The 12,907-nt window shown below is 50.2% G+C and overlaps 1 protein-coding gene across 4 annotated transcripts in view; it reads left to right on the top strand.

Annotated features, from left to right (window-relative positions):
* EVC2 (EvC ciliary complex subunit 2) overlaps positions 1 to 12,907 on the top strand; it is a 126,696-nt gene that overhangs the window by 505 nt on the left and 113,284 nt on the right. For all 4 annotated transcript variants that reach the window (XM_072806477.1, XM_072806471.1, XM_072806466.1 and 1 more), the window contains exons 2-3: positions 6,494 to 6,548; positions 10,225 to 10,391. In XM_072806477.1, coding sequence (XP_072662578.1) covers positions 6,494 to 6,548; positions 10,225 to 10,391 — 222 coding nt within the window. The remainder of the gene's footprint in view (positions 1 to 6,493; positions 6,549 to 10,224; positions 10,392 to 12,907) is intronic.

Genomic DNA, 12,907 nt, shown 5'->3' with positions numbered 1-12,907 from the left:
CCTCCGATTCCTGGGCCCTAAGCCTTTGCAGCTTCTACCCCACAGGTGGGTGCTCTACCCCGCAGGTGGGTGGAGGCTCGGCGCCTTCCTGGAGGCATCGTGCCTGCAGAGGTGAGCACATCCCCGAGTGTAAGCGGTTTATTGGAAGAACAGTTGGGATTATTGGCTGGAGTTTTACTGACAGCCCCATCTTGGTCGCTGAATTTATCCACTTCCCATCAGTCCCTCCCTCTGTGGCCCTAAATTTGGGGAGGCACAGAGCCCTGGCTGTCTCCCTAGATTCCTCCAAAGCTGGCCACCAGTTTTTCTGGACCCCCGAGATTCATCCTCACCCCTTAGCCTCTGGCCTTTGGTGACCACTTCTTCTGGTTCTCCTCCACCCTCTAATTTGTGTTCTCCATCACCCATTTCCCCCCATGGCTGGTGTCCTGGATGGGTGATCTGCCTACGGGTGTACCGGTGACCACTTCCCTTCCCAGTCCGCACCCCCTCCCACCGACCCCTGGCAGAGCTAGGATTCTGTTCTTAGGCCTGCGCTGTTCAGTGGCCTCTCCCCTCATTCACTGCCTTGGGGTCCTCGCTGTCCTTCCCCAGGGCCCAGCTCCTCTGATCCTGTTGGGTTCTCTACCTGCAGGCCCCAAGGTGCTTGCTACACTTGCTACACGTTTTAAATCTGTAAATCTCTTAAAGGAGATTCTTTTCATTTTCTATTATTAGGTTTTCACTGAAGAAGACTAAGTAATAACACTATGTCAATTTACTGAGCTTTAAATTACACATTTCAAGAGCTTGATGGCCACATGTGTTAGAGGCTGCTATATTGGACAGCCCAGACTATGGAACATCCTCACCGTGGTGGAAAGTTCTATCAGAAGTTTGTTGGAAGGAGAGAAAGCCCGTGAAGGGTTGAGTGGACAAGAGGTTCTGAGTCATCCATTCACTTCCAGTGCTCATGGACGGCTTTCCAGGTGCCAGGCTCAGTTCTGGGTGCCCGGGATATAAGAGAACAAGACAGCCTCTCTTCTTAAGACATCAGCATTCTTAGGGCAGGAGAAGGAAACTAGACAGTGGTGATTTAGGGTGCAGAGAGACATAGAGTGGACTGGGAGAGATGGGGATGCGCACTCTCTAGTCGAGTGGCCAGGGAGATTCCTCTGAGGAGGTGATGGGTGAGCCGTGCCCTGAGTGGAATGAGAAGGGCAAGGTCATGTCCAGGAGAAGCGCTTTCCTAAGTGCTGTGATAGTGAGGCCAGAGGTCAAGTGTGCTTGGTGTCGTCCAGGACCAGCAAGGAGGCCTGGGGGCTGCCAGAGCAAGGACAGGGGTGGAATAGGTGAGGCCAGAAGGGTGAGGAGGGGCCAGATCAGGAAAGGCCCTGTGGCTTTTGCTCAGGATCCCGGCTCTTATTCTGAATAAGATGGAAGCCATGTGGGTTTTGAGCCAGAAAGCAACATACTGTGGCTCACCTTTTTAAAGCACCCCGGTGGTAGGGGTGAGGATAAAGGACAAGGGCAGAAGTGTCAGCAAGAGAGGAGACGGGTGGGAGACCGGGCCAAGACGGAGGAGTACTGGACCAGGGTGGTTGTTAACGGTGGGCTGCTAGCTGTGGGGTTTCTGATGTATTTCGAAGGTGAAGCCAGTGGGATTTGCTGGGATTGGCTATGAATTGACAGAGAGAAAGAGAGGAGTCAAGGGGAAGCCAAGGCTTTCAGCCTGAGCAAGTGGAAGAATAGGGACACCAGTGGCTAATACGCTGAAGCCTCACGGGGCCATTGGGATTTCTGCTCTGGTCTTGCTGAGTTTGACCAGGTGGCTGTGTACAGTAGAGCGTGGGGCGAGCAAGTCTGGATTTGGGTGAGGGATCGGAGCTGGAGCTTTACACCGGGTGGCAGTCAGCGTAGGAGTGGCTGAGCTCACCTGGGGAGTGAGTATGGCTCAGGGAGATGGAAGCCTGAGGGCAGAGCCCAGAGCCCATGGCCAGGAAGGAGGAGATGAGAACAAGCAGCAGGTATGACAGGAAGGGAACCCAGACTGTGACCCAGAGGCCTGGGGAGGAGAAGGCCCAGCGTGGGCAGACTAATGCCCCCCGAAGCCATCTGCATCCCAATCCCCAGAACCAGTGAATCTGTCAGGTTACCTGGCCAAGGGGAATTAACATCCAAGGTGGAATTCCAGTTGCTAGTCGGTGGACCTTAAAGGAGTGAGCTTTTCATGGATTATCTGGGTGGTCCCGATGTAATCACAAGGGGCCAGGAGTGTAGAAGAGAGGGTGGAAGAAGGTCACAGTGATGTGGGATGAGGATGCTGCTCTTGACGTTGTGTGCAGGGAGGATGGAGACTTGGCCATTGAACAGGGCCTCGCAGAGGTCATGGTGACCTTGACAGGGGGCTGCTGTTTTGGAGAGAGGGATAACCAGGGAGGGGAAGGCCCGGCATTGAAAGGGGCCATGGACTGACACCTGAGCATGGTCTCTGTGAGAGCAGGCTGCTTCACTTGGCCGAGGGGCCCCCAGAGAGGCACCCCCGGGCTGGCGACACCCAGAAACCAGGGAGACCTCTGAGAGTATGGCAAAGGGCCCCTGGCACCTGGGGCTATCAAAGGCCTTTGTGGATTGTTTGCTCCTTTGGAACCTGCCCCTGCCTCTCGCATGGTGGAAATGTTTGTTGGGAAGGAGACCACCAGCCCTCTGCGAGGTCAGGGACCACATCTGCTTTGCTCACCTGGTGGTGTGGAGCCTGCCATACAGCAAATGCAAGTTGAAAGGGTGGCTGGGAAATTCCAGAGGGCAGGCCGTGTACAGACGTGCAGTTGTGTGGGTGTGGGGTGCACCTTGGAGCCACCGAGCACTCCAGAGACCTCACAAATACATATTGTGTGAGTTAACCGGCTTTCTTTTTTAGAAGAGTTTTGGATTTTAGAAAAATTGAGCACATAGGACAGAAGGTTCCCATGCATCTGCCTCAGTTCCCACATACAGTTTTCCCTCTTACTGACTTTTCTTTTTTTTTTAGATTTTATTTATTTATTTATTTGACAGAGAGAGAAAGAGAATGAGCTCACAAAGGAGGGGGAGCAGCAGGCGGAGGGAGAGGGACAAGCAGACTCCCCGCTGAGCAGGGAGCCCGAAGCAGGACTCAATCCCAGGACCCTGGGATCATGACCTGAGCCCAAGGCAGAAGCTTAACTGACCAAGCCACCCAGGTGGCCCCCTTCCCTGCCCCCCCTTACTAACTTCTTACACTAGGATGGTACATTTGTGGCAGTTAATCACTCAGATTGATAGATTATTGTTAAAGGCCATAGTGTATTCAGACTTCTTAGCTTGTTTTTGTTTTTGTTTTTAACCCAATGCCCTTTATCTGTTCTAGGAGTGCATCCGGGGCACGCAGTTACTTTTGGTCTTCATACCTCGTACCTCACACCCTTTAGGCTCCTCTTGGAGCTTCAGACTTTCTTTATTTCTGATGAACTTCGCAGTTTTGCAGAGCCTGTCGGGTGCTTCATTGGCTGCCGCATCTCAGGGTTTGCCTGGGTGCATCCTCTCATCATGGTTCATAGCTGTTGGCCTTGACCATGGCCTCCTGGCTGGAGTGGTGGTGGCCGGGTTTCTCCACTGGGAAATACCCCCTTTTCCCTGTTTCTGTGCTATGCTTCTTAGGAGGAGGGCACAACCTGGCTCTGTGCTGTTATCATGAGATTTTTCTCCTGCCAGATGGCAGCAGAGACTACTCTTGAGGAAGAGGTGCCTCTTTCTGCCTTGTGGAAGGCACTTTCTGGACGTGGTAGCCCTGCTGGCCACACGCTGCTGTGTAAGAAGACTTGGGTCCCCTCACATTAGGTATGAGGGGCTGGGAAGACCTGCAAAGCAGCTTCGAGGCATGGCTCCTGCTGCCCGGTCTGTGTTACTTTGGTGTGATGCAGAGACGTGTGCTTCTGCTTGGAAGAGATGAAAGAGCACAGGTGGCCTGGAGAGACCAGAGACTCTCCCTGCCCTGCCCGTGGGGACACCACTCCCCTCCTCAAGGCCACCAAGGCTGACACTTCAGTACATCTTTCTAGATTTTTCAACATAATATATGGTCATGGCATATTAAGTCATGTGCTGTTAATCATATAATTATTCATTAAATATGTAATTAATATGAACTGTTTTATTAAACATCACGTATACTTTGTATGTTAAACATAGAAATGAATATGTGTAGATAAATAGGCATACAAGTAAAAATTACTATATATAAATAAATATATCTTTAAATGAATATGTAAACACATTAGTAGATACACAATAGACTTAAAGGATAAAAATCCATTTTTATTAAGTGGGATCATATAGTTTTGCAACCTAGTGATTTCACTTGAATCTTAATGTTTTTACTAGGTCAACATAGATCTTTATTTATTGGTTCCATTTATTCATGTTTGCAATGCTGATAAAACACACATCACCTAAAACTGACCATTTTAAACATCGTTAAGTATATGGTTCAATGACATTAAGCGCGTTCACACTGTTGTGGAGCCACCACGAACCTCCGTCTCCAGAACTCTTTGTCTCAGCAAAGCTAGAACTCTGTGCAGGTGAAACACTACCTCCCCCAGTCCCCCTCCTGCGGCCCCCCTCCCCCGGTCCCCTCCCCTAGCAGCACCACCACCCTTCTTTCTGTCTCTGTGGATCATTTGTCTTTTTGTGGCTGGCTTATTTCCCCGAGCACGATGTCATCAGGGTTTGTCCGTGTGGTAGCAGGTGTCAGAATGTCCTTCCTTTGAGGCTGAAGAACTTTCCTTCGTCTGGATGAACTGTATTTTGCTTCTCCACTGTTCTGTCCATCTGTGGACACTTGGGCTGCTTCCACATCTTGACTCTTGTGACTCATGGTGCTGTGATACCTCATTGTGATCCCACTTTCAGCCCTTTAGGGTGTGCCCCTATGTGTTGTATTGCTTAAAATGGGTTTTTTTGGTGATGAGTCTGGTGTGGACATGGAATAGGAAAAGCATGGGAAAGAGGAGGGGGCTGCTTGCACAGGTTCTGGAGGAGGGAAGCACGCTGCTCGGGGGCCACATGGGCAGAGGGAGAGAGGATCCTTGGGCAAGTGTCTCTGCAAGGATCCAGGGAAGAAGGGGTTTCACTGGTGATTTGAGTACCATGAGGTCACGGGATGGCAGGAGGGAGGCAGGAAGAGCTCGGGGCTGGGTCTCATGCAAGGCTGGCCAGGTCTGGCTTCTTCTCTGCCTTCTCTGCCTGTGTCCTCACCTGTCCCTGCATTTCCCATCTCTTTGTCCCTCCATGAGTGGATGTCATATTCCAGCCCTGTGGACCGGCCTCTTCCTTGTAGCCGGGAAAGCTGGTGTATGTCATCCCAGGAGAGCTGCTTCAGCCTGGGGTCTCTACAGAGTGAGTCTGAAACACACAGCTCTCAGTGGCCAAGGGCCCGGGCTTGTGTGACCACAAGCAAAGGATATAGGGAAAGCCTTCCAAGTGGGCAGAGACAGTGGCCGCACAGTTTCCTCTCAACCCCATGCTCTCCTGCCCAAGTGAGGGCTCTCCCAGCCATAGGAACTAGCTGGGGCCAGAATGTCCCACTCAGCTCTTGTGGTCTTCACTGCCTGCACATATCCTTTCTCACTCCATTATGTGCAAACCAGCACATCCAGAGCTGGGCTGCGTGCGTTCAACGCTGGTTGTGGGACCTGCAGGGAGTTATCTAGTTATCTGTGTGTGGGGATCTTACTGTAAAGAGAGAATGATATTTCCCTGGCTTATCATAAAGACTATTCATATATTAGAGTGCACAGCAGGGGACCCAGCTCATTTAGAGGGCTCCAGCCAGGGCAGTTTTTTTTTTTTTTTTAATAATTATTATTATTGTATTATTTTCTAGTAGAAAGATCTGGGCCTTTCTGGAAGCTGCTATTTTACAAAGGTGGGCTGGGAGAGTTGGCCCAGCCCCGTTTGGACATGTGTCATCACTGAGCAAGGTGAAGCAAGCTGGGAGGAGGCTTTGGGGTCTTCACTTTTTTAGATGAGGGTCTGAGACTCAGGCTGAGAGACTTGGCCAAGGACACACAGCAAGGGAATGGTTCCACCCACAACCTAGTTCTCTGGACTCCTTATCTGGTATTTTATGAGTCACTCCATAGGAACTTGCAAGGTCTGGGGAATTCAGAGGCTGGGGGTTCAACCAGTGTCACAGGGTTAGAAAGAAGCTGAGCTGGGATTCGAACTCAAGTCTGAGAACATGAAGTTTTGACCACACAGTGCTGCCTTCCCGGACAGCTTCCCAAATGCAGTTACGACCAAGTTGCTGGCCATTGTGGGAAAGAGGAGGTAATCCTGTATTCCTGGTGGGGATGGTCCACCTAGAAAAATTAATTTCAGATTTCTGGATAAAAGCGCAACTCATCTCTGTGTGAGCCATTTACGAGAAGACTTTCAATCACTTCTTAGGAGCATTTCTTCATTAGTGACTTTTGCCTTCTGAATTTTTTAGGACTTACCCCGTTTGATTTGGCGCAGTGTGGAAAGCTCTCGCTTTAAAACTGAAGGTAAGTTTTTCTTCTGCTTGGTTTTTCGTTGCTTTGACTGCAAAGGAAAATTGGACCCTAAAGCCAAAACCCTCCTGCCTCCACCTCCTTCACACTCCACTGCTCTGCCTCCCTTGGGCAAATATGACCTATCATCCTGGGACCCTACAGAGCAAGGGCAGTGTGTTGCCCCTCCAGCAGCTGGCTGGAGCTGTAGTGTGCGGAACAGGATTCCCAGTAAGGTGGCCTGTCCCTATTCTTCCCCAAAGGAGTCTGATGAATACAGAATGTGCAAAGACTACAGAATGAGTTTCCTGCGGCTGTTTTCACAAATCACAAACTTTGTGGCTTAAAACAATGCAGACTTAACTCTCTTAGTGTTCTGGAGGGCAGAAGTGTGGAACCCATATAGCTGGGCTGAAGTCAAGGTGTGGGCAAGGCCGCACTCGCTCCGAGGCTCTGGGGAGAATGTTTGCTGCTTTTCCAGCATCCGTGGCTGCGCTCCTCACCTTCCTTGGATCCCGGCCCCTTCCTCCATCCTGGAGCCAGCAGGCCAGCGTCTTGCCTCAGTGGTCAGGTGGCCGCCTTCTCTTCTGCCTGTCGGCGCCCCCTCTGCCTCCGTCTCATAGGGACACCTGGGATTACATTTCCCACCCCCCTAGATAATCCAGGCGATTTCCTCCGATCAACAACCTTAGTGTAATCACGTTTGGGAAGCCCTTGTTGTGTACAAGGTGACATATTTACTGGTTCCCTGGACTGGCGTCTGTGATCACTCAGCCGATCAACCAGGTGATGGAAATTGAGCTGAAACTCACCTACGAAAAACAGAACTTGCTCATCTTACACCTGAGCCACTAGGCGTGGGCACTGCTGGCTCCAGGGGCTCGGCCTGCCGGGGCTACATCTTTCTTTTTCCATCTCAGCCCTGCTCTCCTGTGGTTCCCTCATTCCTGGGAGCCTTTGGGAGCAGTAGAGGAAGACTTCCCAGTAGCTTGGCAGGAGTTCTAGGGAAGACCGGTGGGCTCGGCCTGAGGCCTCTCCCTGTCCCCAAGCCTGTCACTGGGGCTGGGGGAAGGAGTATTCTGGGTTCTGTGCCTCATTCTGCCTCTTGGGGACCGGGATGGGCTGGGGTCCAGGCTGGCCCGCTTGTCTGCAGAGGTGGAGCAGGATGCTTACTGAGTAGAGGAGGCGCTGCAAAACCATCTTTCCACCCAGAGTCCACTTGGCACAGACTGTGAATACACCTTCCTCAAAGATCCTGATTTATACCAGGGATAGACAGATCTCACTTACTTGGAGAATTAAAAAGTGTTTCCTTTGTCTTTTGTTACTCTCTGCACACTTTATATTTTACAAAATCCAGTATTTTCTTTTGAGTAAAATAGGTTGAGGTGATCTTACTGCATTCATAGAGACCTTTTATTCATTCAGTAGCCAAACTTGTTGGTGAAAGGGAGCCCAATGTGCTACTCTGTGACTGCATTAAGAGCAGGGGACAGGCATTAGGGCCACTAGGAGGGACTTCAAGGAGGGCCTCCTGGAGGAGGTACTCCTCACAGAGTCCTGAGAACTGAGTTTAGCAGGGCAAAGGGGATGGAAGGAGAGGCTTCCAGGCACATGGCAACCAGAGGCAGGAGAGTGAGGGTATAGCCAAAGAACTGCACAGATGGTACACATGGGCCCTTGTGCTGATGGCAGGAATGGACCGATGATATGCTGCGTGGTTATAGTCACTTCGTAGCATGAATTTCTTCTGTACTGTCAACACCTGCCCTCATTTGAGTCTTCCTTAGAGCCCGTGGCCAGGCCTTTTGAGGACCGGGGGCCATAAACAGGTCACCAGAGATAAAACCTGGTGTGGCCTTATGGTTTTATGTCTAGCAAGTCTGCTGAGAAAGCATGTGTCACATAGGCTGAGGGGCCAGGCAAGGGTCCAGAGATGGGCGTCCCGTCTCCTTGGCACCCGTGTAATTTACTCAATATGTTCCTGAGTTAGCAGCCGGCCTGGGAAGGCGCCCACTTGCTTCCATGGAGAGTCCCCGTGTGCTCACCTTTATTCCCGGTCCGACGTCATGACCTGGCTCAACCACAGACACTAATCCAAAGACAGGATACTAATTTTATCCAGTTCTCATCTTTTTTTCTTTTTTTTTCCCCCAAGTTTTTGTTTCTTCCAACCTTGATTTTAAAATTATGAGTTTTCAAAAGCATTTCTGGTATGTTATGGTATCAATACACCATAACAAAGACTGAACAATGAAGTCGTTCTTTTTTTTTTTTTTAAGATTTTATTTATTTATTTATTTATAAGTCAATCGGAGAAGGACAAACATTATATGGTCTCATTCATTTGGGGAATATAAAAAATAATGAAAGGGAATAAAGGGGAAAGGAGAGAAAATGAGTGGGAAATATCAGAGAGGGAGACAGAACATGAGAGACTCCTAACTCTGGGAAACGAACAAGGGGTGGTGGAAGGGGAGGAGGGCGGGGGGTGGGGGTGACTGGGTGATGGGCACTGAAGAGGGCACTTGATGGGATGAGCACTGGGTGTTATGCTATATGTTGGCAAATTGAATTCCAATAAAAAAATATATGTATATATAAAATTAACAACTGAGGGAACACTTGTGCTTAAAAACAAAAATGATTTTATTTATTTATTCATGAGAGACACATAGAGATAGGCAGAGACATAGGCAGAGGGAAAAGCAGGCTCCCTGTGGGGAGCCCGATGCAGGACTCGATCCCAGGACCCCGGAATCATGCCCTGTCGCCAATAAAATCATTCTTAATTAAATTACGGTGTGCATCTGGATAGAAGGTAAATGTTTAAAAACATACAACTGTACAGTCCAAGTCATTTGAAACATTTGAATTTCTGGCTGCGAGCACTGAGAACTCCTCAGCATGTTCATGTGTGGCCTGACATCTTTACTCCTGCGGCAGCCCTGTCTCAGGGATATTTTAGCCACATTCCCGAGTGAGGGAACCTGAGGCTCAGAATGTCTGGGGCTACATAGACCGTCAGCACCCACTCCTGACAGCCCTGCCAGTACTGTTTCTGTGTTAACCCACGGTGCTCATGATTTTTTGACATATATTGACATAGAGCAAATTCTAGAGGGAGCCGTTCCCATTGGGTGGCTCTACAGGCACTGTGTCTGGCAGTGGACCCATCCTCCTCATAGGAGCCATCAGGACACTCACCCAGGGCCCATTCTGCTTGAGACAGTTCGTCAGAAGGACCCAGTGGAGGGAGACCTATTTTTCTGTCCTGTTGGGTTAGGGAAACTGAGGCACAGGGAGATTAGATGACTTGCCCAAGGACCCACCTAGTGGCAGAGTCAGGATTTGAACCCAGCACCATCTGATGCCCTGTGTGTAGGAATCACCCAGGTGGTCTGATTTAGTGTATCGGAGAGGGGGTCCAGTAAAGTGCCTTTTAGCCCACACCCACAAAGAGCAGCGCACACTTTGAGAAGCCCTCTCCTTAAGGCTCCCTAGCCTCCCACCACATGAGCATGTCACATCTTTCTGGCAAAGAGATGATAGGTCCTTTGTTCATTTATTCCTTCACTTCGTTATTTTCAGCAAACACCTCGTGGGGGCCTTCTGCGTACATGCAACCTGCCTCCCGCGTTCACCCTGATGTCTTACTGCCTTCCTGCAACATGTTTTTGCTGTTTTGTAGGGGGAGCACCCCTTGGAAGGAAATTCAGCAGGAAAAGTGGAGTCTTTAGCCCACTCCCAACTTCTGCAGCGTCCAGTGGGCCAGAGACTCAATCCATGGTTGCTTTTACTCCCTCGTGGCCCAAGAAGACTTTGTTTAAAAGAGAGTCTCCTATAACACACCACCTGGTAAGTGACACGTTTGGTACTTTAACAGAATTCTCAGAAGTTGGAAAGAAACCGGTGTGGGGCCAACTGTGTATACCATGCCACAGGCTTTGATTCAGAAGAGCCTGTTCCTTCTCTTGTGCAAAGTACAGCTATTATTCTAAAGAGCTTTCTCTTCTGTATGACATCTAGTATTTAAGATGGACAGGAGGTGTGAACCTGAGCAGTGGGCTGTTGGTTCTGAAGCAGGGCTCTGGGTTCTTTTTATTATTATTTTTAAAGATTTTAATTTATTTATTCATGAGAGACACACACACACACACACACACACACAGAGACAGACAGACAGAGGGAGAAGCAGGCTCCCTGCAGGGAGCCCGAAGTGAGGTACCATCCCAGGACCTTGGGATCACGACCTGAGCCAAAGGCAGATGCTCAACCACTGAGCCACCCAGGCGTCCCAGGGCTCTGGGTTCTGGTCCACCTGGCCCCATGTGCTGCCAGCGGTCATAAACATGCTGTGGCTGACAGCAACGGGGAGCGCTGACCAAGTATTTCCTCTGAGCCAGGTGCTGGGCTTAACACTTGATTTGCATGATCTCAGGAGGCCTCAGTACAGATTCCCGCAACAGGTATGATTTTTATTTCCATTTTGCAGACAGGGACCAGGTTAGAGAGATGGCCAAATGTGTTGAGAGTCCTGCAGGTGAGGCGGCAGAGCCAGGATGCCAAGCCCCTGCCCTTTGCTGTGGCTCGACGTCCTGCTCTTGCGTTCCGTTCTGTTTTACGTGTTGGCATCATGTAGAGCTGGCTTTCACTTACAATTTCGTGACCTAAGATGGTGTGAGAGCCACTGAGCGCGGCCAGCAGGCTGCCGTGGCCACGAGCCCCTGCTTGACTGCCTGCTGAGTGGTTGCATTAGTTTCTTAGAGCTGCTATAACAAGGAACCACCAACTTGGTGGCTTAAAAGAGTGAGATCCATTTTATCACAGGTCTGGAGGCTAGGAGTCCAAAATTAGGGTGTTGGCAGAGCCATGCACCCTCCAAAGACTCTCCAAAGGGGAGGATTTTTTCTTGTGTCTTCTACCTTCTGGTAACTTCCTTAGCTTATGGTCACATCATTTCAATCTCTGCATTGGGACTCTCCAGAGAAACAGACCCAATCAGAGTTATGTGTGTGTAGACAGAGAGGGAGGGAAAGATTTATTTTAGGGAATTGGCTCATGTGGTTGTGGGGCTGGCAAGTTCAAAATCTGCAGGACCAGCTGGAAACCCTGGGATGAGCTGATGCTACAGAATTCCTCTTCATCTCAGGAGGTCAGTCTTTTTTGGTTAAGGCCTCAGCTGATTGGGGGAGGCCCACCCACATCATGCAGGCTCATCTGCTTCACTCACAGTCCTTGGATCTCAGTGCTAATCTCATCCAACAGATGCCCTCACATTAGCATCCAGGTGTGTTTGGTTAAATATCTGGGTGTCTCAGCCAAACCTGCACATAAAGTTTACAATCACGCTCTTTCTATCTTCACATGGGCTTCTTGTGTGTTTGTCTTTTCCTTTTCCGTCACTCATAAGGACATGTGTCATTGGATCCAGGGGTGACTGAAATCTAGAATGACCTCATCTTGAGATCCTTAGCTTAGGTATGTCTTCAGAGACCCCTTTTCCAAGTAAGATCACATTTGCTGGGTCCAGGGGTCAGGATGGGGACCTCTCCTTTTTGGGACCCACCATGCAGCTCTCCCCCTCCGCCCTCCACCCCCCCGCCCCATGATCACTCTTGGTCTTTGCAGTCCCCTGTGGCAAGGACAGGTGACTTGTGGCCTTTCCTATCACACTTGATGCTCTGTCACCCGTCCTGTGTGTATTTGCTCAAAAGCTGTGTTTAGTAATGCTCAGAAGAACAGAAAGCCAGGTGCCTGCACAAGGGCTCTTGGACTCAGGGTGCTGGCATGTCAAAGGCATTGGGGAGGTGGTGGCTGGAGAGCACACTGGGGTCCAGGGCCTGGGCACCAGGCTAATGCTGGTGTGATGCTGCATGCACATTGTCTACACTGTCCTAGGAACATGGCTTCCCTTCTCTGCTGCCTTATTTCTGTGCAATAAGAGGATCATGCTCTGGAGAGGGGATGTGTGGAAGAATCATAGTACATGGAGTCACACAGCCAGAGTAGAGTCCTAGCTTCCTGCCCGTGTGACTTTGGGCAAGTGAGTTAACCTTCCTGAGCCTTAAGTTTCCTTATCTGTAAAATGGGAGCAATAGAACCCACGTATGTAAAGGGATGGACATATGGCTGGATTTGGGAAGTAACAGCCACTGTTATGATGATTGTATCACTAAGGGCTGCCTTTGTTGGCACATAACTTCCCACTGAGGGAACTAGGTGGGCAGGGCAGAGGGCGGGAGGTGTGGCCGAGGACAGCTTCCCTGGTGTGAGGGGTCAGAGTCCGATTCAGTTTAAAGGATATGTCCGTAGCATGAGGACCATGCCCTGGGGCCGGGGGGTGGGGGACGAGGGCGGGAGGTGGCAAGAGA

The sequence above is a fragment of the Canis lupus genome, chromosome 2 (genome assembly GCF_048164855.1).
Source record: "Canis lupus baileyi chromosome 2, mCanLup2.hap1, whole genome shotgun sequence".
NCBI lineage: Eukaryota > Metazoa > Chordata > Mammalia > Carnivora > Canidae > Canis > Canis lupus.
This window is presented reverse-complemented; position numbering and strand designations above follow the sequence as displayed.